This window comes from Marmota monax, unplaced genomic scaffold (genome assembly GCF_021218885.2).
Source record: "Marmota monax isolate L192 unplaced genomic scaffold, Marmota_monax_Labrador192_F-V1.1 WCK01_AAM20220418_F8-fsc00225, whole genome shotgun sequence".
Classification (NCBI taxonomy): Eukaryota; Metazoa; Chordata; class Mammalia; order Rodentia; family Sciuridae; genus Marmota; species Marmota monax.
Genome location: NW_026694524.1, coordinates 1973798 through 2001508, shown reverse-complemented (window position 1 = coordinate 2001508; position 27711 = coordinate 1973798). Strand labels below are relative to the sequence as shown.

General features: G+C 42.1%; 1 protein-coding gene across 1 annotated transcript in view; it reads right to left on the bottom strand.

Moving 5' to 3' along the window:
* Positions 1 to 2521: 2521 nt before the first annotated feature.
* Dipk2b (divergent protein kinase domain 2B) overlaps positions 2522 to 27711 on the bottom strand; it is a 41034-nt gene continuing 15844 nt past the window's right edge. The window contains exons 3-5 of the mRNA XM_046420204.2: positions 11671 to 11844; positions 8668 to 8956; positions 2522 to 7465 (exon numbers count right to left, since the gene is read on the bottom strand). Coding sequence (XP_046276160.1) covers positions 7125 to 7465; positions 8668 to 8956; positions 11671 to 11844 — 804 coding nt within the window. The 3' untranslated portion in view covers positions 2522 to 7124. The remainder of the gene's footprint in view (positions 7466 to 8667; positions 8957 to 11670; positions 11845 to 27711) is intronic.

The window sequence follows — 27711 nt, the reverse complement described above, 5'->3', positions numbered from 1 at the left end:
TCACTTTTAGCACGATTCCCTAAAAGAGTGATTTTTCGCAAGGAAGCTTCAGGTATGAGCAGGAGGCAGAAAGATTAATTTGGCTCAATGGTGGCAGGTGGGGATAGCAAGGTAGGGAGGTGGGGAGTGGTGGGTTTCCACTGGTGCTCCATGCCCCCTCTTTAAGAGGCACCATGGTTTGTGTGAGGAAGGAGGAAATCACAGGTAAGTATGAGGAAACTCTGGGTCTCTGCTGCCTTCCTGTGTAGATAAGGGCAGCCTTGGTCCAAGCATGGGCACATTCACCTAAGCAAATTAAATAAAAGAAAGGGAGAGAAAACATGGGAATAACAGAAATGGTACTGTGATGCTTCTACTCAGTGAACAGGACCCTAAAGTGCACCTCAAATGGGAGACCTGGATCTTCCTTTGAATCCAACTCAGTTTCCTTGTGTTTTTAGTTGGGACTGTCTTGTCACATAGACAATATTTTGGTGTTTTGAGATACTTATTTTGTTTTATACAATATATCCCCAATATGCAGGCTAACCCCTGCAAATTAGTGCTGAACTAATTTTCGAGTTTTTTTCTTTGTTTTAAAACTTTTTATTTTGGAATAATTTTATACTTACCAAAAAGTTCCAAAATTGTATGCAGATTTCCTCTACACCCTTCACCCAACTTCCTCTCATGTTAGCACTGTATATAACCATAACACAATTATTGACACTAAGGGATTAACATTAATAAAATGTGATTTGCTAATCTATAGACCTTACTTGAATTTTACCCACCAAGTTGCCCAACTGAGAAAGAGAACAGCACCTACAATATCTGGAAACTGGCATGGCATTATCAGTTAGGACTTGCCCTCAGTGTTGCTCATAGCTGAACTGGCCCTCACAGCTCAGCCTTCATGTTCTCTTATAAACAATTTCTGAGATTGCCAGCATCAAACAAGGCCACTCTGTGACCAAGAAGGATCAAGACTAAATAAGGGCACTCATATCTGAACACAAACAAAAACATGAACATCAAACAAAAATGACTGAACGTTCCAAAATATGGGATGTTCACTGCCTTGCGAATTGTAGCTTTAGCCATGCCTATTCCTTCTGAACTACCTTTAAGATTTCTTGAGATATGCAATCATAAAATTATTCCCACTTCCTGAAAACATCTAATTCAGAACATCAGAAGTGAACAGGAAAGGAAATTTTTTTTTATCCCCTTCTTTCCTACATGAGAGGCAACATCCTGGAAACACCCTTTTGTTCTTTGCTTCTTTCCCATTTCGCACTGTATCCTGTGAATAACTCCATATCAGTTCATAGAGTGCTTCCTCATTCATTTGTACAGCTACATCACACTCCATGGTGTGCATGGACTAGTTCTTTCAAACTTATGTCCTATGTACAGAGATTTATATTTTTCCAATTTTTTAATTACAATGAATAACTTTGCATATCCATTGCAAATTATTTGCTTATTCATTACTCAACTGCAGTGAACTCCATTGCTGCAATGAATGACTTGGATGCACTGACTTTTGACAGAGAGGCTGGTGCAGTATCCAAAGATGGACACATCTCCCTCTGTGATGCCACACTGGCCCTAGGGTCAAAGTCCAGGTTTGAGGCAATTCTCTGGTCACTCAAGTAGGTCAGGAGTGCTCTAGTCTCCTTGTCTGTCTCTCTAAAGAGCTCTAGTGGGTGGGGGGCATACACAGGTTGCCTAGCCCACCTTTGCTGGCTAGTTTCTCTGAGCTGCTTTCTTAGAGGGCCATTATGTCTGCAAATACAAGGGTTCTTGCCTGTGTGTTGGCCCTCCCACATGGCCTAAAATTAGTCTTAATATACTGAAGAGCTGCAGACAGATCAGTGAGTATCCTTGTGTACATGCAAGCTCATACGTGCCAATATATGTGATGACAGGCTCAAAGTGGGGAAAAAAGCCATATCACCATGAACCGGTAGTGAGGCCAGAGCTTTCAATGGGCCAAGATGTGTTCCTCATTTCTCTTCCTACAGTAAGCATGGATAGACTTCTTCAGGCTCCCAATATTATCTGATGGAGGAGAATTCCCTTCTGAGCCTGGTGGAGGGCCAGGTTGGGGAGGTATGTATAATGGCTACCCACCTGCCTTTGATGATTGATGTGGGAAGTGAAAAAAATGAAGTCTGATTATTGAGTATCCTGAGGCATCCTGGGGGCTTCTGGGGGCTGGAGTAAAGGGTTGGGGCAGAGATCAGGGTCCTTTTCTTTTGTTTGTGTTGGCTGCATAAGGAACCCTTCTGCTGGGAGACCCTTGGCTTTTGAGCTACATTTGCCTTCAAATATAGGGTCTTGAGAGACATCACACTATTTAAACAAGGCAATGTCCCTGGAGTAAATATTTTTCTCCTCATTTTATAGATGTAGAAAGTAAGGCTCAGAAAGGTTCAGTAACCTGCCAAAGGTTACACAGTAACTACCATAGTCATGGGTTGATACTAGGTCTGTCTGATTCCAAAGCTCTAGATCGTCCCCAAAAGAACACAAATCCAACAAAATATTTATTTTAATTCTAGAGGAAATGTTCAGGTTTGTGGAATTGCTTATAGGCAGAAGTCAGATGCTTTAGGAGAGGACTGGGAAAGCAAGAGACCTAAAAATTGTCACTTTTAGCAAATCACTGAAACTAGTTTCCTCCTGTGGAAAGAAGGACTTGCCCCTGGGGCTGTGGTTAGACCCTGCTGATGGTGGAAGCCAGTAGAGTCTGTTCTCATAGGTCTTTGCCATGGCAGTTGTTACATATTTATACATCACCCCTGGTCCCACCCCTGCTCCCCTTGGATATAGAAATCAAATGAGCTCCCAGAAAATGCCAAGAGCATTCAATGCCAAGTATAATCCTGCAAACTGTACAGTTGTAGAGGGTCTGAGTTTAATTTCATGCTTTATTGTCTCATCATGCAATTCTTATTTTTGAATAGGAGACCTTGCATTTTCATTTTCCTCTGGGTCCAACAAATAATGTAACCTGTTCTGTAGGCTAAAAGGTATTGACTGATCTAACTCAGAAATATACTCTAATGCCTCCAATAAAATTTCAGGGGACTGAGAATACATGATGATATTTTTGTTCTGGCTGAAGTCACTTGAGTGTTGACTCACCTGTCTCCTAGCTGTTGAGGGGAAGGCACTGTTCCTGGGGAAGGGGCTCTGTCCTATATATAGCCAGTATGGTGTATGAACACCACCAAGCAAATAGGGCAGAAGAACACAGTCATTGTTCTCAGTAGGAACATTTTCCCAGCATCTGCTGTGTCTAGCCCTGTGTTGCTATGGGGAATACAAAGTGCCCCACATTACCACCATGCTCAGGAAGTTTCCAGGTGGATGGGAGGGTGGGACACAGATCTTTCTGGTATACTCTTGGGATTAGTCCCAAGTGGGACACAGAACTGTGGTCCAGGAGTTGACATAAGGTTCAGAAAGTGACCTGTCAGGGCTGGTATGTAAGAGAAAGATTTGGGTCAAGATAGCACCCACACAGGGTCTTCAGTAAACATTAGAACTTTGTAAGTTGGAGAAGGTCACCATCAACCCTGAGTATGAAGGCATCACATACTTCTCCAGAATTTCCTTATGCTTGACATTGAGTGTTCTTGGCTTGCTTTTGAATCAATTACACTAGGTTGGAGTTGATGTGTGTCATAAGTTGGGTTCTCTAGAAGCAGATACTAAGATGGATTTGGGAGTTTATGTTGGTTTCCTGTGGTTGCTATAACAAATTACTGCAAAGTGGCTAAAAAAAAATTATTATCTCACAATTCTAGAGGCCAGAAATCTGAAGTCAATTTCACTGATCTGAAATCAATATGTCAGCAAGACCTCACTCTCTCTGGAGACTCTGGAGGTGAATCTATTCCTTGCCTCTTCTAGTTTCTGGTGGCTGCCAGAGTTCCTTGGCTTGTGGTCACATTGCCCTAGACTTGGCCTCAATTTTCACATTGCCCCTCTTCTTCTGTCTCAAAATTCTCTTTGCTTTTCTCTTATAAGGTTATATGGGATGGCATTTAGGGTCTAACTGGATAATCCTAGATAATACCCTCCATTCAAGATCCTTTACTTAATCATGTCTTTTCCATGTAAAGTCACCATCACAGGTTCTCAGGATTAGGAATGTAGACATATTTTTCTGGGGGCCGCCATTCAACCCACTACAGGGTGCAAGATGTTTAAGAGGGACAGATATCTGTAAAAAGAATACAGGGGAAGCAGAATGGGCAGAGGGAAGTTAGACTGTGATATAGGCCCAGTAGAGTCTTGACCAGCTCAGTGGGGAGTTCTGGAATGAGAATTGCCTGTCAAAGTTGTTACTCAGTGAACCAATATGGCTGGGCTATCACACCTCACCAAACCCAGTCACTGGATATGACTATGCCCTAGGAAGGGTGTAACTCTGAAGCTGCAGGGTAGCTGAGGCAGAGTCAAAAGGGGTCAACAGCTAGGCAGACAGTTGTTCCTTAAAGTAGGGAGTGGATTCAGACAACTCTGCTCTGTTTCTGCCACAGGAAGGGAGTGGCAGAGATGGTCTGTAGATTGTATGGGGTGTGGGTGGGACACATCTCCTGAAGGCAATGCCTGAGTGGGGCCTGTGATTTTTTAGGCCTGTTGACAAGAGCGACACATCTGCTCTGTCCTGAAAGCATATGAGAAAAGGGACTCTGTAACCTCCTGAACCTGCAAAAATTCATTGTTGGAGAATCATTTCTAAGCCATTCCAAAGCATACATAGCTTCTGCCTAACATCTATCTGTCCTGCCTTCATTAGCTCTTGGCCTGTACTGCGGATGTGAGCACAGCTGCACAAATACAGAATTTGATTATAATTTGCACTAAAAACAATCTCTCAATAGCCCCCTGAGGGTGCTTGGGCGGTTTGGTTCTTTGCTTTCTCCTGGGACTCAGTCAAGTAGGGCACCAAGATCTCTTTCTCCTAATTCACGAGGGATCTGAGTCTGTATTTCCTGCCTAACACTCAGCAGCTCCAGGGGTTATGTGATGGTTTTGAAGGAACATTCCTCAGAGTCTCAAGAGACTGGTCTGAAGGAAAGGTCTGGAGTTCTGTGAAAGTGGGCAGAATTGTGATAGAGGGGTTAGAGGAAGGTTTCTTCATCGCCCGTGAAAGGGTCCATTTTTGTACTCCCTGGGGACCTCACTCAAAGTCACTCATCATATGGAACAATTTTGCAATGGAAAAACACCTGCAACTAGAGAGATGGGCTGAGTGTTGGAGGGTCTCTGTGACCACCCTTATTCTTCAGTGGAATTCTGGAAAGTCTAGAGGCTGTGACTCTTCTCTGGACTCTGGACAGGATAATGTCCAGGCTAGGAGGACACAGTGCATGCAGGTCAGAAGGGAGAAGGGTGGCTGTGCAGGTGGGAAGGGTGGTCAGACTTCACCTTCCAGAACAAGCTGGAAGGCAGTTTCAGATTCTCAGGCAATTGAAGCTTGCTATTCCACAAGCTTGGCCTGTCATCCTCACTATCATGGTTGCCATGTGGCTGTGTCTGGAGCAGTCAAAAGCAAACCCAAAGGGCAACATAGCACATGACAAAAAATAAGACTTTTGGGGGCCCATCTTTAAATGTAAGTGAAAGGACTAGATTTGAATAGCACAGGACGAGAGTCAGAAGCTGATGGGGAAGACAAGAGGAGCATGGGTTGGTAGCATGGGTTCTGGAACTATCCCAGCAAATCATTCTTCATCCCTGGGCCTCAGTTTCTCCATCTTCATAGTGAGTCATGTTAAGCCAAGTGTTCTGACCTTAAAGGTGTTGATTTAGAGGTAGAAAAGAGGAGGTAGACTTAAAGGTCCCTGGGGAAAGAAGGTTGGTAGGAGACTGGGAGAAGGTCTAGAAGAACCCCACTACTGTTGCATACATGGAAGTCCACATCTCATGTGGCTAAATGTTTAATTTAAAAGGTATAAAGCAGACTGACTGTTAACTAAACTGTGTTCTAATGGCTGACTTGAAAAATATAATTTTGTAATGGCCTGTGAAGCCAAGTTTGAATGAAAATTCTGACTCCTTACAGTTGTATTCTGGAGCACATGGTATGGAAAGAGCCCACCCTGGTTCCCAGTTGTGGCTACATTAAAAATGTTCTAGAAAGCAGTAGATACTTGGTACCCCAGCTACTGTGCTGTGAAGTCCATCTTTGTGATTGGACTGAGGTTACACTTTCATAGCCTGCTTTTGCCAATGACTGAGTACAGCAGAGATAATAAGAGAGGTCCATCATGGGAGACATGGGATTTGTCTGGTGGCTGGCTTTGTTTTTTCTCTAAGCGCTTTGCTTCCTCCTTTTTGCCTTTCCCACAGGCACTTTCCCTAAGAAAATTCTCACCCATAGAATCCTGTTCCGGCACCCACTTCTTAGAGGAATGAAACTAACACACTGGCTCTGGCTGTCCCCTTCTCTTCTTCGTCCTGGTTTCTCCCCACACTATAAGGTGCCTCCTATGTAGAAGTAGGGAATTCCAGGTACCTGAAGTGCGGCTCAGGAGAAGACAATGGTGGGTATGTCCCCTTGGCCTGCAGTCTGCTCCCCCACAGTGGTGTGAGAAGCATGGCAGGAAGAACAGGGAACAGGAAGTTGGTCTCTTTGTCTGAATCTAAAATTCCAGTAGTCCAGAGACTTACTTTCACCCTGCCTTCCCTCTACACCAGCCTTGTGACCTGCATGGCTCTTTCTCAGCCCACCTATGTGTGCTTTTGGAACATGCTTTGTCACCACCTGGACTGGGGCTAGTGAGCATGTGTCCCAGATCTCTTACATCTCTGTCTTCTTTCACCTTTATGAAACTCTGGTGGAGAAGAGAAGAAACCAAGGCTCAAACACATTGAGTGAGTGTCCATACCCAGGTTCGCTGATGCCCATCCCTGGGTTCTGCCATGACATCTCAGTTCTGCCATGACATTGCCAGGAGGGGCAATCACATGATTTGTTACAACTGTCCTCCTTAGTTTGAGTGTTCTTTAGCCCCTGGGAGGTGAATATGCATTTCTATTAATGTTTGACATAGAGATGCTTTGTTTGACCTGGCAGCCAAGTGTGTCATCCCCTCTAGATCAGCCTGGGATCCAGCTCCTCAGAACTTATCATTGTACTTGCAGTCTGGGTAGCGGTAGGCAAATCTGGGGTCACAGGTTCTCAGGGGCCTCAAGATGTCCTTCAGCCGGGTGGCAGCCCCAAGGACTTCTGGATCTGGGCTGGCCTCCTCGCCACACTGAGCAAGAGCAGTGTCTATCTCCTCTTGTACTGGGGAGGGGAACCTCCCCTGAAGAAGTCGAGGCAGCAACTGCTGACAGACCAGCACAAGGCTCTGCTTCTCAGGAACCATATTGCAGGAGGGCAGCTGGGCCTGGCAGCCAGAAACCAGGCAGCTAAAAATGTCTTGATCTTCTCCTGCCCTGGTGGCTACTTGGCTACCTAGAAAAGAGAAGGAGAAGATCACACACTCTACAACCTGTTTTCCTTGATGGAGGACACCACTAATTACAATTTCTGGGTGAAGTGGTTTACTCTCCCAGCATTTCCCTGTCACCAAGAATTTAAAGCTCAGGGACACAAATGGCCTCTTCTGAAAACAACATGGGAGGAACTCTCTCTGTTACAATAGGTTGAGACCTGAACATGGAAAACCCACTTATCCCTACCAGAAGTTGGGAAAGGCTTTATTTCTGGTAGGGATAAGGGGTCACATCCATATTGTTATTTTTCCATTTCTACTGAACTAGGGAACTCAATAAATTATTAGGACTGCTTTCACTTGCCTTTTTAAGATACAAAGTTAGGATAAAAAACAGGTAATCCAAAATATGCATTCAACAGGTTGTAATGGGGTGGATACCAGTCCAGTGATTTATGTATCTTGAATATTCTAGAATCAGCCTTGTTTCGATTTTTACCAATAAAGGCACATCAGAAAATGAGTAAGTGCTGTTTAAATTCTTCTATCTTTGTAGACTTCCTCATATAAACAAAATCAGAAGTGGGAAAAGAAAATTTTTGTTTTATTATTAGATTCAAAAAATGTGGTCACCATGGGAAATTGGGATGTTTAAAGGGCTCTAGACTGCTGGATGAGCCTTTGCACATAGTGAAGAACATGAGTCACTCATACACCTCATTCAGTTCCATGCTTTTTAATTTGAAAACTTTATAAAAAGCAGATGTGCCAATATGGATTGCCAAATGCGCCAGTGAACCAGCCAGATATTTAAGTTTTAGATAAAGGCTAAAAGCATCTGCTAAAAAAGGCTCTGAGAGGAAGATGGGCCCTGGAAGTCTATGTGTGAGGAGGGCCAGGGCAGGTTACTGGGCTTCATAAACCCAACTGGACAATAGCACTGCCCTGGAAGGGTGCAGTTGGGGCTGAGCTACTGTGGACAATGCCCCTTGTGGACAAGGTCAAATTCATTTCCGCTTTGGAGCTGGAGCTAGAGGCAAAATCTGAACAGGGTTAAGGGACATTTTACACAACATCTAATATGCCCCAAACTTGGCTTGCTCTCACTGTAACACATGGACACTGGAAAGGCCCAATTGTGTGACCCCAGGTCACCCCTCCTTAGCTTCTGTCACCCTGACATCCCCCTTGACAGCTGCTCAGCCAGGCCCATGCTGGGTACCTTCCTGCTTGTCGATGACGCCCAGTGCTCTGGCATCCCGGATGAACAGATGCCCGTTGTTAAAGATGCCAAACATGCCTGCATCAACATGGGTGAAGTAGAAGAAATAGTTCAAATCATTGCTTCTCAGGGACTCCAGGACACCAAGGAGCTGGTAGGCGAGGTCAGCTGCTTGGTCTGGGGGTGCACCATAGAATTCCTGCAGTGGCCTGGTGCTGGTGCTGACAAGGAATCTGCCACAGGAGCCCAGGTACTTGGGCAGCGGCCATCCCTCCGCCCCAGGGAAGATCTGCCAAGCCGGAAGGAACAGGTATTAGCGAATGAGAGAAAAATCTCATGGAGACAGCTCTCTCCCTACCTCTCACTGAGAGAACACAGAAAAATCAGCCTCACACAGGCATCCCTGCTCTCAAAATACACCAGCAAAGTGTTTCTTCATCATTTTTATACTTCTTGGAACATGGCAATACCCCTACACTCCCCCCCCCCCAACCGGCCATCCCTTTCACATTCTGTCATTGATGGAAAGACTTTAGAAGGAGGCTCTTCTCATTTCTGTGCAGTGTATTTTAACTGTTTCTTCTGAGCAGGGTATGAGAATGCTAATGGACCTGCAAAATTTTTTGATGGTATCCAGGATTCAGAGAAATATGTCTAACAGTTGTAGTGTTGGAAAAATATGAGTAGGACTTGAGATTTCACAAGGACTTGAGATATCACTACTTACGAAGAGACTGTGGGAAAAACAATGGAGAGTCAACTTAAAGCTGATTCAAAGAAAAATATTTTTAAAAATAACAGTGCAAGCTGGGTGTGACAACAGGTTACAACCTGTCATCCCAGCTACTTGGGAGGCTGAGGCAGGAGGATCATGTGAGCTTAAGAGTTTGAGGCCAGCCTGGCAAGAGTGAGATATCTAAAAAATAAATAAAAATAACAGTGCAGGACAAAAATCATGATTGTAGCCCTTGGGAAATTCAGATTTGGGGAACCCCTGCACTGACCTTAACTTTCTTTCCAGACAGCCCTGGGTGAATCTGCCTAGCTGAGGTAACTACATACTCACAGATGCTTCTCAGCTAACTGGACCCTTCTAGATATCCTAACACTGGCCTAAGGAAGCATAGCATAGCCTGACTCCTGTTAAGAACTCCCAACTTGCACATTTGTGAGGTGAAAAAGAGGGGAGGGAGTCCTAGCTGTTTTTTTTCTTGACAGTGTATTAAAGCAGCTATATCTAGAAGGGTGTTTCTTTAAACTATGGAATAAATAACAAAAAATCCCCTTTTCTTTCTTTAAAAAAAAACAAAGTTAGGCTGGGGGTGCAGCTCAGTTGGTAGAATGCTTGCCTAGCATGCACAAGGCCCTGGGTTTGATCCCCAGCTCTAAACAAAACAAAACAAAAAACCCAAACAACAGTCTTCCCCAATGTCATAATTTTCTGTCCCTTTTGCTCATTTTATTTCATGTTATGAAAATCCCATGCCCATTTACTCTTTGAGTTTCACCTGACTAGAGGGGACCTTTCTCACTATGTGCTTTTTTTTTTTTTTTAAGAATTTTTTTTTTTTTTTTTTTTTTTTTTTTTTTTTAGTGGTGCTGAGAATCAAACCCAGTGCCTCACACATGCCAGGCAAGTGCTCTACTGCTGAGCCACAATCCCAGCCTTCACTATGTGCTTTTGTAGGAGGTCCTGGGCCTACTGTCATTGTTTAAATGTGAAGCCACAAACGCATTATTAGTTCCATGCTCTGCTCTTTCTTGGAGGAGCTCAGGGTTGAGTGGAAAGTCCTAGTCCCCATGGTCTTAGCCAGGCCTCTCAGAAGCCAAGTCCAGGTGTAGACAGGGTCTGCTGCTGTCACCAACCAAGATTAGAACAATGGGATAAAAGAGCGCAGGACAACCAGCAATTCCTTCTCTGCCCCTAATATTTTAAATGCAAATGTTACCAGGCAGGTTTTAGCAGAAAAGGCATGGCCTCTGACATCAGAGAGTTCTGGGTTTGGATTCCATTGATGACACTGTCTAAGTGACTTTGCCAAATCACTTCATATCTCTGGGACTCACTTAACCTCATCTAGAAAAGGAGACGATAATGAAATTCTTGGAAGGTTGTTGTGAGCATCAACTGACATAATTATATCAAACATTCAACACAATGCCTGGCAAAGTTGGGCTGGGGGTGCACCTCAGTGATAGAGTAGTGATCAGTAAAGCAGGTGCTCAATAAAGGAGAGTCATTATTAGGTATTCAGGTATCCATCATTCCTTTGGCCAATATTTATGAACTGTCTTTGCTGTAGTGCCTTTCTCCTCTACCTGTACTTTCTCCCCTCCTCTTCCTTCCTGTCTTCTCTCTCTTCCTTTTCTCTTTCTCTGTCTTTTATTCTTCTTCCTCCTTTTCCTCCTCTTCCTCCTTCCTAGTTTCCTCTCTGTTCATTATGCAACTTCCATATCCTGACTTTTGGGGTCAGGGAGATTGGGCTCCACATGTTCTGGGGGTGTTTGTTTACAGTTAAGTGTCTGTCTCTGCCATTAGATTAGAAGTTCCCAAAGGCAAGAGCCACCATACCTGTCTCTTTAACCAGTGTATCCTCAAACCCTAATGCATCCTTATTTATTTGAGTATCCTCCTAATTGATGGACAGTTAGTTTACTTTCATTTATTTCTCCTTTCTAAGCTTAGCTGCAGGAGTAAGCCACACTTTGGCTATTTCCCAACCCTCTGTGTTTGCTCAAATTTTACTGATATTTGAGGCACAGGTCAAAGTTGCTCTCTTTCACAAAACCCTTCATGGCTGCCTCAAGCAGCAAAGATGCCTACAATCACCTCCTCCTCACAATGCCAGCCTTGCACTCCCACACCTCTTTCTTCTACAGCAGCTGCAGCACTTTTACACTGCAGAAGCCAAACAGTAATTACCAAATGTCACAAAAGGACTAACATGGGCTGGTGGCCCCAGAGAAGGCTATAAAGGGGGTTGATCATTCAACCTAGCATACCTGTAGGAGGATGGGGTGAGCATTGACAGAGAGCGTGTAGAGCAGGCGCAGCTTGTCACGGTCAGTAAAGTGGTCCATGAAGATGCTGCCAGCATCAGCTACCTCAGCATATCGCCGAACCACACGGTCTAGGAGTCTCTGTGAAGGGCAGCGCAGGAAGGGGCTGGGTAGTCCCTGCAGGTATGTGGGAGAGAGAAGTGAAAGGATTCTGAATGCTTCTAGGGCACAGGCAGGTTCTGCTGGTCCAGGAGACCTTGGGGTTGATGGGCTGGGCTGATGGTGGGGTAGAGATCCCCAGGACATAGGAGAGGGTGCTGAGCAGAAGGAGGACAGGGTGACCTCTGGGATGGGGGTTAAGGTACAGGGGAAAGAGTACTCCTGGGGGAGCTGGTGGGAGAGGGATGAGCAGGCTACACAGGATTGTGGAGGCTTGGAGGCCAGGAGTAAAAGATGGCACATATAGAGGCCAGAATGTGACAGAAAGAGTCCAGACTTTGGAGTTGACCACTTGTTGTTGCAGCATATTGTACAACGGTATCCCACTGCCAGTAGTCCTGTATGTTGGTGAGTCTGTAGGGTAGTATTGGAACTGTGTGTAGAGGTCTGGTGCAGAAGCTTCTTGTTATGGTTTGGATCTGAAAATGCCCTCCAAAGAGATCAATACAGGAAAGTTCAGAATGTTCAGAGGTGAGATGATTAGATTATGAGAAACTGTAACCTCATCAGTGGCTTAATCCATTTGATGGATTAATAATTTGAATGGACTATTGGGTGGTAACTGTAGGAATGTGGGGCATGGATAGAGGAAGAAGATCACTGGTCGTGTGGCAGAGTGACCTGGACTATATCTGTCCATGGCCCCTTTCTCTCTCTCTCTCTCTCTCTCTCTCTCTCTCTCTCTCTCTCTCTCTCTCTCTCTCTCTCCCTCCCTCCCTCCTGGATGCTACAAGCTGAGCAGTGTTCCTCTGCCATGATGTTCTGCCTCATCTTGGGCCCACATCAATGGATCTGGCCTTCTATGGACTGAACCTCCAAAACTGTGAACTCAAGTAAATTTTTTCTTCTCTAAGTTGTCCTTGTCAGGTATTTTGGTCACAGGGATGCATAGAAGAATAGCACAACTCTGTAGGGATTGCCATTTGAAAACATAGTTGGCATGACACAGTTGGGAGAAGAATGCTAATACTTTCTGGAAGTTCTCAGTATTAGGCCCTGTGCTAGGCCTCTTCACAGGTGTTATCTCAGTAAACACAAGAACTCAAGAGCCTTTTGTGCTTTCTTGCCCTGGTGACTCTCCTGGAATTTTACAGTGGTTGATTGGAAAAGGGCTTCAAAAATGTGTTGAAAACATTGTGACATTAATTTTCATAGTCCATACTGGCAAATGCAAATGGTAGACTGCATTATTAAGTGATCTAGTAGAACACTCCCATTTTCCAGATGAGAATAAAGACCAGGAAAGGGACGTGGCTTAGTAAAGATTATGCTGCTTACTGGTGCCCAGGCTTTCTTTCATACCCAAACCCTGGTAGGCAGAGAGAGGGAAAAAAATCAGTGATTTTGGAATGGGCAATATGTCCCAAAGCCTTCAGAGTATATAAAAACACAGATTGTGGGGCTGGGGAAGTGGCTCAGTGGTAGAGCATTTGTCTAGCACATTCGAGGCCCTGGGTTCAATCTGCAGCACCATATAAAACAATAAATAAATAAAATAAAGGTAAAAATACAGATCACTAGGCCCTTGTGTAAAAATTTTGGATAAATAGGTCTGGTAGGGGTGTAGGACTCTATATTTTGACAGGTGTCCTGGGTTTTGCTATTAGGCACATCTGAGGAACACAAACATGGAGCATGGAGATAAAGAATTAAATGTGATTCAGCCTGCCTGTCTTAGGAACCTTGGAAGAAGTCTCTGGGCAGACCTCTCCCATTACCTTGGATGCAAATACAAATGGTTGTGCAATCTTGATAGTAGAGTAAGGATATTTGGTGATAGCTTCTTCATCATTCCTCAAACAGCTGTCATCTTTCCCTGGAAGGGTTTGGCTAACAAAACTCAATGAGTTATCTTTTAAAAGGGGATATGCACACTATAATAATGTTGATCTAGAAACCTAGGTAACCTTCAAAATCTAGGAACAGCTGGGAGGCTGTGGCAGGAAGATCACTTGAGCCCAGGAGTTCCAAGGACAGCCTGGGAAACACAGTGAGATACCATTTAAAATAATAAAATAAAATAAAATCTCAAGGTAGGGAGGGGAAGGGAGGGGACATGGGGGTAGGAAAGATGGTGGAACGAGATGGACATCGTTACCCTAAGTACATGTATGAAGACACAAATGGTGTGACTCTACTTTGTGTAAAACCAGGGATATGAAAAATTGTGCTCTATATGTGTAATATGAATTGTAATGCATCCTTCTGTAATATATAACAAATTAGAATAATAAATTTAAAAAATTTTAAAAATAAGATAAAATCTCTCAGGAGGGAATCATAGATGCTTAGAGGAGAGATGGAATTACTGACACTCAAATCACACCAAGAAGCCAGCTCTGCCTTCTCAGAAGGTTTGAAGCTCTATTCCAGACAGCAATGATGCCTTCAAGAAGAATCAGTGCCAGGTTGCCTCTGGACAGGCATTGACCACCCAAGGCTTATTTATATATTGAATCCATTTAACCATTATCCCAATACTGCATCTCAGGGTGACAAGAACAAAAGAGAGCTGGAATCCTATATGACTCCCTTTCAGACTTCATATGTTGGGAAGAGATGGGGAAAGATATTAGGATTATCCTTTTGGTGATTTTAGCTAGGAAAAGATGTGAGAAGTTACACTAATGAATAGTTCACTTTAACATGTGGAAGGACAGAAGTTGTTAGAATTCTCTACTACTGCCTATCTTGCTATCTCTTTGAGACTTGAACACAGACTCAGTTTTTAAGCCTTATGTGTACAGAAAGCTTGGCATGGTGAGAGGCATGTGCTCTGCACTCAATATATGGCACATATCATTGTCACCATCATGGTCATCAGCATGAGCACCATCACTGCCATGTTATAGATGAATCATCCATAACCAGTTATGCCACTCTCCATGCCCTTCTAGCTGAAGCTCCCCTCCCATAGCCACCTGCTTGGGTGAGGTCATTTTTGATGAATAGGAAGTACCTGATATTAAAGGCTCTACCTAATGGTCTATTGGTAAAGAGTTAAGTCAATTATTTTGACTCCTTTTTGGAATTTAGATTTGAGATCCATCTGGGAAAAGATAGAGATATGGAAAGAAGTAGAGATGCCATGAGCCAGGTGACTGTGGTCCATGAAAGAGGGGCTGAAGCAACAGATACTTGGTTGCTGATGCCAAAGCTCAGGAAGCTGGCATGCCTGGAAGCTTCTGTGCCAGGTTTTGGGCTAGGGATGGTGCTAGGGTTTGGATATATCCCTCAAAAGTTTGTAGTTAAAAACTTAACCCTCAAATTCATTTGGAGGTGGGCCTTTGGAAGGGATTAGGATTTGATAATGTCATGAGATTGGGACCCTATGATGGCATTATTCTTATAAACAGGAAGAGAGACCTGATCTATCTATCACACTTGCTCTGTCTCACCACGTGATGTCTCCCACCATGTCATGTTGAGGCATGGAGGCCCTCACCAGATGCTAGTACCATGCTCTTGGATTTTCCAACTTCCATAACTGTGAACTAAATAAATCTCCATTCTTTATAAATTGGTCTATGATATTCAGGTATAACAACAGAAAACAGGCTAGGATAGATGGCATTATCACAGATTCCTTTTTCCAGATAGTAGGCTCTCTGAATCTTTGCTTCTTGTTTCTCAAGAAGCCACCAGCCCAGAGAAATGTGATTTTATCAAGTCATGGAGAAGGGCAGTGGGTTAGGATTACAAGTCCTGAACCAACTGAAATTCAACTTCTGTCTCTGTAAAAGGGGAATGATGGTGCTTTCCCCCCCACACTTCACAGGAATAGTAAGGAAGATAATGTGTGTAATGTGTGTGTGAACCTTCTTTTAAAGCATTCAATATTCTGGGCCTCTGTATACTCACATTATGCTCAAGCTCATTTCCCAAATTAATCATTTGAACTTGGTTGTTTTCAAAAGCAGATATTCAAAAAAGAGAGGTTCATCACCATTGAACATATTTGAATATTTGCTCCTTTGGAAATAAATGTGTGGAAGGAAAGAATAAAACTGCTATTAGGAAATCAAAAATTAGAAGGATGGTTTTGCCCTCTAAGACAGGAAGTCTGCTCTTCTCTGTAGGAAGGTCACCTTCACTGGCTAGAGTTGGAAAGCCAAGGGAAATCTTAAACAAAGTTTTACTTTGAGTGAGCTGAACTGTTCTCAAGCTCTCCTAGTAACCAGGGAGAAGAAGAGAAAGTTCTAGTGCTAATAAAACTACTTTCCGATTACATGCCTGAACACTTTTTTTGCATGATTTAGTTGTTAAATATGCTGTGAGACAGAGCTGAGGTTAATCATGTATCATAATTAATCATCGTGCCATAATTAAAACAATGACAGTTCAATAACTGTCTCAGTTGTTATGGATAATTAAACCAAAAGTTACTGAACATTTCTACAAGCTGTGTTATATTTAAAATTGCAAAAACTCCCATTTTGTGTGATATTAAGGGGAAAATCTTATAGTCTTTTTCCTATTCCAATAGAAGATATTTTTCCTTTTATGAAAGCACTTTTTGCTTATTTTTTCCTCTGAAACTCAGACACAACGCGAGGTGTTTTGGTGTGTTAAATTCCATTCTACAAGTGTCTGCCACCACAGTGATTATTTTGGAGAAACCACGTGGATGATTTCGATAGTTTAGACATCCAAAAATGTCTTTGCAACTCTCAGTCATGTTATTTTGCAAGCAGAGCTCACTTATTAAGCCCACTGTTTCAGGTACTCAAGGAGGGAGGGGAAGCTGTAAAGTAGACAGTTCCTAAATCATTTCAATTTTGCTTGGAAGTCTTCAAGATCTGGCAAGTTTATGATAGGTCCCTGCCAAGGAAGTTTTTCAGTGCTACCATTTACCTGGGTTGATCAATTTGGGTTCCCTGATACTCAGGTATTCAGTCAACAATGGAAAGTCAAGTGCAAAGAAAGAGTAGAAGCAGAGAGAGAGGGGGAATGAGCCAGGAGTGAATGTAGAATTTGGAATTTGCCTCAGATCATGTCAGAGTGCATAGCATACTCAGGAGTGTTGAATAGATGTCAAAACCACTTAAATTTAAAAACTAAACATCTCTTGTGGGGTGAGAGATATGGAAAGTTTCCCTTGCACTGGAAGTTCCATTTCTCACAGAGTTCATTTCTGTGTATGAAAGATTCTCTAACTTTGGGTGACATCCTTTCCTTGAGCAGAGCTTCTATTTGTATAGATTCTGGGTACTCTGCCAAGGTTCTGGGTGAGCCCTGATGGAATGGTCTCTCAGAAGCAGAGGTGTTGAGAGAAGTTTTTTTTTTGTAATAGCTGGGGAGGGTTCCCAGGAGAGGAGTAATGAAGAGCCACCCTGAATGTGTGGAGTTCCATATGTGGCCTTATCCATTCTCCTGCGTCTATGAGTACCTTCTGGCACAGCTCTGTGTTTTACTTCTCCAAGAGGACTGCCTGCTTCCCTTCATTCTGCTTTGTATTGTGTTGGCCTGGATGGGTGGATAGCCCTCACCCCATATTTCAAAGGCAAAACACTGGTTTTCACACCAGCTTCAGGAGGCAGTATGATGAAGTAGTTACAAGCATGTCCTTTACCATGGGTTCAAATCCTATCCCTGTCACTTGACAACTGAATGTCTGGGGGTAAGTTTAATTTTTCTGTGCCTCAGTTTCCTTATGTGCATTTGAAGGATAATAATTAAGGGGACCCTATGGCTCATCTTCTGAACCAGGATATTTTTGAAAGGGAAACAGGTGATTTTTAAAAAACATTTATTTTTTAGTTGTAGTTGGACACAATACCTTTATTCTGTTTATTTATTTTTATGTGGTGCTGAGGATCAAACCCAGGGCCAAGCACATGCTAGGCAAGTGCTCTACTGCTGAGCCACAACCCCAGCCCCTGAAACAGGTGATTTTTAATAATTAAATCAGCACAGCAGGCCTACACTGGGCCCACATTAGGCAAACCTGAACAGATGGTCACCTTAATAATTGTGATCCTTACTCATGAGAGTGTTGAGAGGGTCAAATGTGTGAAGAGATGACTTTTGACACGATGATAATAAAACAATAGCTAATATTACTGCATGCTTGCTCTGGGCATGGTGCTCTGTGCCTGGCCTATGTTGCCATGTTAATTTTCATTTTCATGGGGGGAGGCACTGTGACAGCCCACAGTGAGGATTCTGATTGCCAAGGAGTTGAGGAACACATTCAGGGTTATTTATATAGTGGTGGAGCCAGCATTCAAACTCAGGCCCTACTACCTCCTTACCTTGCACATGCAACATCTTTATTGGGCTTTCTCTCTCCAATACTGACAGGTAGTCCATGTCTCAAGTGCAGGAATCGGATCCTATGGACCCTACTCTTATATCTCCAGGAAACCTAAGCAGTGTCTGGATTATGGCAGATGCCATATCTCTTGGATGAGTCCTCCTCAATCTGTTTTCTCCATCAGCCTGTGTGGGTGTGGCCCTGCCCTACTTTTGCCAACAAACCTCCCTAATCCCTCTCTGGATCTTTGTCTGTCCACTTTTAAGCCCACATGTAGAAAGATCCACTCTCCTCAAGTCACTTTTTTTTTTTTTTTTTTTTTTTTTTAGAAATACAAATTCTCAGACCCTGTCTCAAACCTGTTGAATGAGAACTTCTGGGGCTAGGGTCCAGTGATGTGTGGGTTAAGAAGCTCCCCAGGGGATTCTGATACATGCTCAAGCTTGAGAACCACTGTTTTATAGAATGAAGTTTGGATCCCCATCCCCAGCCCCAGTCCTGCCATTACAACTTTTACCCAGTGTTCTCTGACACTATAATGAATGGTCATGACATTCACTACTTCCCACAATCATACCATGTTCTCACTTCCACATCTTTGCCCTGCCTATGGAAATCTGCCAGTGACACTTTCCCAATCCTATCTTCTTCAGGTTCAGGCCTCACCTCCTCCAAGCAGCTTTCCTGGCCCTCCCATTCCTTATTTTCTTCCCTTTCCTACAATCTGTGATATACAGGCCTCATGCTGTATGCACATCAGATCTCTCCTTAGCTGTTCAGTGCCTTGTGGACAGGAACTTTGAGTAATTACATTTTAACCTCCACAGCAATTAGTAGGTAGTGGCATCTAAGAGGTCCCTAAGAAGCAAACTGTTAAACACAGACTGATTGATAAGTTGCAGCATTCTTAATTGGGGTGTCTGTCCCAACCCCCAATTCCTCAGAGGCTGAGTGAGGGAGTTGCTGTTTGGTCCAGGAACCTGTAACTTCAGGTAATGTTGGAATAGCAAGGAGCATGATTAACAGAGAGATCCAGTCTTCCCAGAGGTAATGGAGCAGACTTCCAGATAGGAGTAGAGCTGGGAAGCAATGTGGCTCTGGAGATGGAGGTGGACTGACGAGGTGCCTTGCAATTTCCTAGTCCCCAGGAGACCTGGATGAATGTACTTCCAGCACGATAACCTTTAAATGATCTGAGGAGGTTTCTGATCCTTGTAACTACTGAGCCCGGATTATTAGAAAATGGTTGCTTTGGAGACATGTCTTACCATGGTTAAGTAGGGGGCCCCTCAGTGTTATACATGGTGTCTGTGTAGCAGTAGCTCTGGTCAGGGCTATTTTCCCTTGCTTTCCTGTACCTCTGCTTGTCAAACCTTTGACATCCAGAGGCTCACATGGTAGTGATCATGGCCACCTCTTCCATGGAATAACTGACATCTTGGATGCCCTGCTGGTGGAAGTGGTAGTTGTTTTTCCCCTCCCATTGGAGGCTCTGTATCTTTCCTCCCACCTCCAACTTTAACCTGTGTCTTCTTCCATTCCTGGGCCCCTGGGGCTTTGCCACTGAAGCATTTGTGGGATGCTCAAAGATTTTCACCCTGGTAGATGAAATAATCATTGTGGCAGGCAATTCAGCTGACAGTTGGGGTAGGCAGGGCAGTTGATGCAGAGTAAAACAAATTATTTCATGGCCTGTCATTTTGATTCAGGTATGCTAACGCTGATTATAATTCTCCAATGGGCTAGTTCTTTCTATGGGCTGCTGGTTTTCCCTTTTGTTTTTCTAATCAAAAGCTAAGAAGCCAAGTGCTTCTGACAACATATCTGTGCATCCAAGCTTGCAAAACCATCCATAGGAGCTCAGCGACTTCTGCTGTGCAAAGGTCCTGGAGTCCAGGAGGCTCAGAGAGAATTTTGATTGTCAGGAAAACCCTCCTGCTAGCCTGGGAGAGAAGCTTCCAGGTTTCTTCATTCCCCTGACTCTTTTGTTGAGGTAGTACCACCTGTATTAGTCAGATTTCAATCAGAGAAGTAGAATCACCAGATCTTTTTTTTGTGTGTGTGGTGCTGGAGGTGGAATGCAAGGCCTCACTTATGCTAAGCACATACTCTGCCACTGAACTACACCTGCAGCCCCCAACAACATTATCATTATAATTATCATCATTATTTTTCAGTGCTGGGGATTAAACCTAGGTTTTCACACATGCTAAGCATATGTTCTACCACTGAGTTACACCCCCAGCCCAGGATGTTGAAAAATTTTGTACAGGGTTTTGACTTTATGCCAGCCTTGGTAACTAGTTAAGCAGTCTCTATAAGGCTGCTCTCCTTCTGATGCTGGAGGCTTGAAGTTCACAGGGCAGACAGCAGGAAAAGGAATGTGGAAAAAAAGTAGGGGAAGATCAAGGACAAGATTGAACCCATAAACACAAGCCAGAGTGTATAAGAACTGACTGAAACCCATGTCAGTTCTTATTGCTCCTGACCTTGATGGTGCAGTGTCCTGCTGAACATGGGCTTCACCAGTATGTAGCTAACCCTGGCCCAGGAGTCAAAAAAGTTGAAGGAGGAGCCAGGGAAAGGTAGAGTAGCTATAAACTCAGATGCTGTTTCCCATTAGCAAGGGGAGCTGGCAGTTAAGCCACAATGTGTGGGAATTATCAAAGGACCCATTGTTCCATTTTCTGCCCTCCCCAATTCCCAACAGAATCTCTCTGTGGCCCACCCAGACAGAAAGCACAGAAGAGAATTTGGGGAAATGAAGTTCAACCTGACCACGCCTTTGGCTTTCTTTACATCTTTCATTTCTTTTCTTTGACCTGACTGAGATATCTCACTGGGGTAAAACCTCTCTGAGAGTATATTTGGGGCATGGAATTTCACTGTCTTGAGAAAAGCTTGGACCAAAGAACAGACTTGGGTAGGTGGCTTCTGTGTTAGAATTGTAGGTGCAGAGATCTTTAGCAGGGAGACAGTGTAGATGAAACTCAGAGAGGAGCCAGTAATGCATTCTCTGGATACCTGAGAGGAGTTCCTGGTGGGCTAACTTTCTCTTCCTCCATCTCCCCTCCTCCCTCTCTTCTTTCTGTGCTGGGAATTGAACCCAGGACCTTGTGCACGCTCTGTGGGCACTCTGCCACTGAGCTACATCCCCAGCCCCTGTAACTTCTTTCCATTTGCCACTCCAACATCTGTTCTGCCCTGCTTTACTTCCTTTATTCCCCTGAACCCTGGGTGGCTTCACAGGTTGCTATCTACCAGGTCTTTTCTGTGGTGACAATAAGGGTCAACAAAGATAGAAAAGCAGGCAATTTCTTGGGTGGGAGAAAGTAGCACCAGAGGCACTGGAGAGAGAGACGTCATAAAGCCCTGAATGGCATAAGCTGGATTTTTTCCCCTGAGGAGGAAGTGCTGGCAGTTCGAATTCAGGTCTGCCATTCGGCTCAATAGCCCTTTTGGACGTCTTTGCAGGGAAAACCAAAAAGTATTTGAGAACTCTTTCCCCAACCCAAATATACTTCTGCAAATGTGAACCTGAGCTGGGAAACTTGTAGAAGCTCCCCCTGAAGTTGTTGCAAGTCATTTATTCAACAAAAGTTGGTCAAAATTTATATCAAGTGTCTTATATAAAGTTAAGGAAACAAAGATAAATAAGAGAGGGGCCCTACTTCCAAGGAACTGGCCCTCTCGTGAGCCAGAGTGACATAATATATGTCACCACATAGTATTTACATAGAACCGACACACACATTCTCTTTTAAATTTTAATAATCTCTAGATGATGTATAATACCCAATTAAATATAATTGCTACTTGCATGGTTGTTATGCTATATTGCTCAGGCAATAATGACAAGAAAAGATAGTTTTAGGGGAGGGTAGCAGGTGGCCAAGTAGAGAATGTGTTTGATAAAAGAAAGGTGAGAGGCAAGGAGACAGGTCACAAGGCTCTTTGAAGTAGGCTAATAATGGTGGCTTTCTACCTTGCAATGAATGAGGCAATACCGAGGATGCTGTGTAGGAGGAGCATTTGGTTAGGAGAATTCCTCATGCACAGTCAGGAGGTCCAATCAGAGGGAAATAGGTCTGTAATGGGGACTGAGAGAAGATATATATATATATATTTGAGAAGAACTTCGTTATGGTTTGGATGTGAGGTGTCCCCCAAAAGCTCACATGTGATATAATGCAAGAAGGTTTGGAGGAGAAATGATTGGGTTATAGCCTTAACCTAGTCAGTGAAATAATCCCTGATGGAATTAACTGAGTGGTAGCTGGAGGCAGGTGGGGTGTGGCTGGAGGAAGTGGCTCATTGGGGGCGTGGCTATAGGGTAATATATTTTGTATCTGAAGAGTGGAGTCTCTCTCTGCTTTCTAATCATCATGTGAGCTGCTTCCCTCTGCCACATTCTTCCACCATGATGTCCTGCCTCACCTTGAGCCCCGAGGAATGAAGCCTGCTGTCAATGGATTGAGACCTATGAAACTGTGAGCCCCCAAATAAATTTTTCCTCCTCTATAATTGTTCTGTTTTGGTCTTTTAGTCACAGCAGCAAAATAGCTAACTAAAACAAACTTATATCCAGAAGATGAGTATAACTTGTACAAATCAATAATACAAAAGGCAACCCAATAAAAAATGGACAAACGAAAGCCAGCACTTTACCAAAGATGAGATAAAAGAAACTAATATACATGAAAAGGAACCTGTAACAAAGATTTCAGAAAAATGAGAATGAGACCACACAAGATACTGCTAGACACCCACCAAAATAACAAAATTTATAACTAACAATGGTAATCGTTGAAGAAGATAGGAAACAACAGAATTTTCTCTTTCATTGCATATAGGAGAAAATTAGTACAAAAAATTTAAAAAACTGTTTGGTAGTACTTACTAAATCTGTCAATTTGTACATGCTATGACCCAGAATTTCCACTTCTGTGAGCTTATGTTCAACAATAGACATATACGATAATGTCGGTAGCAATTTAAATTCATAATAATTCAAACTAAATGCAATCTAAATATACAAAAACAATAGGGTACATAAATTATGGTATCATCATATACTAGAATATTATATTGCAATGAAAAAGAAAACAAACTACAGATTCATGCAGCAGCAAGGATAGATAGCATGACTTGTTGATAATATGGTATGATTCCACTTAAATGAAATTCAAAACTAGGTAAAACTAATCCTTGGTGATTTATCCTAGAATAGTTGTTACCATCAGGAGGGTATAGGGTGACTTACTGCTTTGGTTGGCCTTGGACTGAGAGGTTTCCTTGGATGGGATTTTCAGTGATAAAATCAGGATATTCCCAATTAAACTGCAATGGTTGTTCCCCTAGGATGGGGGATGAACCCCCTTTTTAGGAAGGGACATAAAAAACCTTCTGAAGAGCCAGAATTGTCCAGTATCTTGCTATAGGTGGTGACTATAAATGAACACATATGTGAAATTTTATCTGCCTATACACTTAAGATTTATGTATATAATTTATAATTTTATAAATCCTTTAAAAATAGCTGTATTTCACAAAGCAGAGAGCACAAAGAAAGCAGACTTGTTGAATAGGGTCATGGGGAGAACTTTGATGGGTAACAAAATGAAGGCCCAATTTTCATTTCTAATATTTGCTTGTCTTCTTCGTCAGGTGTTGGAGTTTGATCTGAAAAAAGTGAGGCAAAATGTGGCAAACAGGAATGAAAAGCAAGATAGAAAAAGGAAGACGTTATTGTTCTGAGTTCTTCAGCCTGAAGGATTCACAGAGACCTTGCAAACAATGTTGGTGAACCACAGGCAGTGAATGCAGAAGACAGAAAACACATGAAAGCCCATTTCAGATATTTGAAAGGGGCAAGGGGGCAGATTTGACAAATTGGTGATTCGTGGGTTGATCCTGGATCATAACAAATAGTCTGAAACAGGTTATTAGCAGAATGATTTGTAAGCCTCTAGAAGGAGAAGTGATGATCCTACAGAGCCACTGAGGATTCTTTTAATCAAGTCATCCCATACTAACCGCATTTTTCTTTGACCTGGTAATTTGATTTTTAAATCAGAGAAATGAAATAGACTGAGAATACATGGACTTCAGTGAGGCATTCAACTGTGATTCTCATAATAACACTGTAAAGGAGACTAGGGAAGCAAGACTTTGGTTGCTAGGAAATTAAAGTGTTTAAAAATTGATGAACTGAGTTTACTTAACAATTAATGTATTACTAAGGCTTTTTCTTTGTTCCTATTCATTTATATATATAATTTTAACTTTAATTTTAATTTATTTATTTTTCTTGGTACCGGGGATTGAACTCAGGGGCACTGAACCACTGAGCCACATCCCCAGCCCTATGTTTTATTTTATTTAGAGACAGGGTTTCACTGAGTTACTTAGCACCTGGCTTTTGCTGGGTCTGCCTTTGAACTTGCAATCCTCCTGCCTCAGCCTCTTGAGCTGCTGGGATTACAGTACAGGCATGTGCCACTGAGCCTGGCTCCATTGAATATTTTTATTAACAACAAAGGGCAGAGATTAAATTTGTGTTCATTGAAACTGAAGATGATACATACTTGGGGTTATAGAGGCTATGAAAAGTATCAGCACAGCATTAAGCTAACAGGCTTGAGTAAGATTTAATCTAAGGCCATATTTTTTTCCTTTTTTATTTGTTTTTTTTTAAATTTGTTTTAGTTACACATGACAGTACAATGACCTTGACATATCATACATTTGAATCAGATGGGATATAATATCTCATTTTTCTGAGTATTTAATGGGATAAATAAAATATTCTGTTCTTATAAACTAAAATATAGCCACATATGGGGTTTTAATTGACATAATGTTTAATATGCTTAAATATGAGGGGAATGACCATATGGGAAAGAAAATTGGGGATGTTTAGACTGAGGAAGACAGGATTTAGGAGGCAAAGGTATGAGAGGCAGAAATGTCATTTGTAATCTGTACAACTTCAAGGGGTAAAAATAATTTACAGGAATGAAAGTTATAAGAAGGCAGATTTGAAGCCAGAGGTGATGGTTCACACCAATAATCCCAACTATTCTGGAGGCTGAGACAGGAGGATTGTGAGTTTGAGAACTGACTGGGCTACAAAGAGCCCACTTCTAAACAAACAAACAAACAAATAAAAATAAATAGATAAAAATAAAAAAAAATTTAAAAAAGACAGATTTGAGATGAATTTTCTAAAGAGCTCATCTGTCTAAAAAAGGCAAAAACTCTTTCTGAAGGTAGTGAGTTTCTGGTCACTTTATGGTCATATAGATGATTCTTTATTTTATAGAAATGATGCAAATATTTTGAAAGTTTGAGCTGGCAAGATTTCAAGTTTATTTCAGAAATCTAGGAAGTATATGGTTCAGTGAATAGAAATTTATTTTTAAATATTTTTATTACTGCATTATAGTTATACATTATGGTGGGGTAGAAATCTATTTTGATCTTTAACAAATTGGTATATTGCTGTATGTTCTGCTCTCATATATAAACCAGGAATAAATATTCTTATTAATCCACAGAAAAGGTTTACAAATCATGCTTTCCATAGAACTCTTGATAATCTTTAGAGAGAAGAGCCAACACAATTGGAAAAATTTTGACTGCTTTATGTGGCCCTGAGTTAGGACCAAATTAACATAAATTTTTATATATATTTTTTATTATTTCTCCACATTAATGACCAATCTTGTATTGACAGCTGCCTAACAAAACACTAGATTGATTTCTAATTTCCTCTAAGCAATGCTTTGGCAAAGGCTAAATCATAGATTGGGGGAATATAAAGTTTTCTTCATTTTGATTTTTCTTGATATTATTACAACTTATTTGTTCTGTGATTCAAAAGATAATCTTTTAAAATTCCTGGTTTAGTAAGTTTTTTTTGTCTTTTTGTTATTGATAATATCTAATGTTATTGCCTTTTGATTAGAGACTGTTCTTTACAGTTTCTACTTTAAAAAACTATTGAGGGGTTTTGTGGTCTAATATTTTTGGAACTTAACATTTTCTCATTAATTCTTCCAAGTGAATTTTTTATAGATACATTTTATATAATTATATAGTTTAATTTCTGCTTACTTCATCTTATGTGGACATACATAGAAGCATAGCCAATTTGAGAGGTCTCTGAACCAAGTCCCATTTACAGCAAAAGTATTTGTTTTAGAGTCCAGTAGTCTTCCTTTATCTGCAAGAGGTACATTCCAAGATGTTCCTTGGATGCCTGAAACCATAGATAGTATCAAATTCTATATGGTTTTTTTTCTTTTCTTTTATCTTTTAGTACTGGGGATTGAACCCAGGAGTGTTCTACCTCTGAGCTACACCCTGGTCTATTTTTTTTGGGGGGGGGTTCAGAGATTGAACTCAGGGGCACTCTACCAATAAGCTACATCCCAGCCCTATTTTGTATTTTTATTTAGAGACAGGATCTCACTTAGTTGCTTAGTGCCTTGCAAAGTTGCTGAGGTTGACTTTGAACTCGTGATCTTCCTGCCTCGGCTTCCGGAGCTGCTGGGATTACAGGTGTGTACCACCATGCTCGGCCCCCCAGTCCTTTTAAAATAAATTTTATATTGAAACAGGGTCTCCCTAAGTTGCTGAGTCTGGCCTTTAACTTGGGATCCTCCTGCCGCAGCCTCCTGGGTTACTAGGATTACAGGCATGTGCCACTGTGCCCAGCTCTGTTTTTTTTCTTATACATATACAACTATGATAAATTTTAATTTATAAATTAGGTACAATAAAAGATTAATAGAATAAATAACAATAAATAGAACAACTATAAAAGTTATTTAAAACTTATGAATTGCTTATTTCTGGAATTTTCCATTTAGTATGTTTAGACTATGGTTGACTGTGGGTAACTGAAACTGAAACTGTGGTAAGTGAAACTGCAAATAAAGGGAGACTGCTATCCATCGGAACAGGAATAGTTAGATATCAAAGGAAAAATTTCATAGTGAGTTTTTAAAAAGAGGCCTGGCTCACTAACATCTAAGTTCAGGGAAAGCTGAGAGTCTATAAAGATGAAGCCTGCCTTGAATGGTCTGTCTTGATGATTGTTCAGGCTTCAGTTATGTTTTTGCCAGGGGACTGCTTTTACTCTGCATTTAAGCATCATCTGGAAGGGGCCCCCTGGTGACCTGTCTCATGTCGACATTTCCCCTATTATTCTGTCTTATTTTTTTCTTTCTCTACTTTTTTTTTTGTGTGTCAAGACGGGGGAAGCTTTTCACTGTCTCCTTTTCCTTCATGAGATCCATCAAGAATAATTCAGAAGTTTTTTTAGTGGACAGACTGGGTGATCTATTAGTCCTTTTTCTGTGAGTCTATGACAATGGAGGCCTGGGAATGAATATGTTAAGTTCCAAATAACCCCTTTGCCACAAATGAGAGGTGATAAGTCTCAATGGTTTTAACCCTAAACAAATTCCATTCAAAATCTTACTTGTTTCAACTCTCAGCAATTCCACGATTGGAGGGAGTAAGTGGGCTGTGGGGATACTTGCAACCATCCCATAATAGCT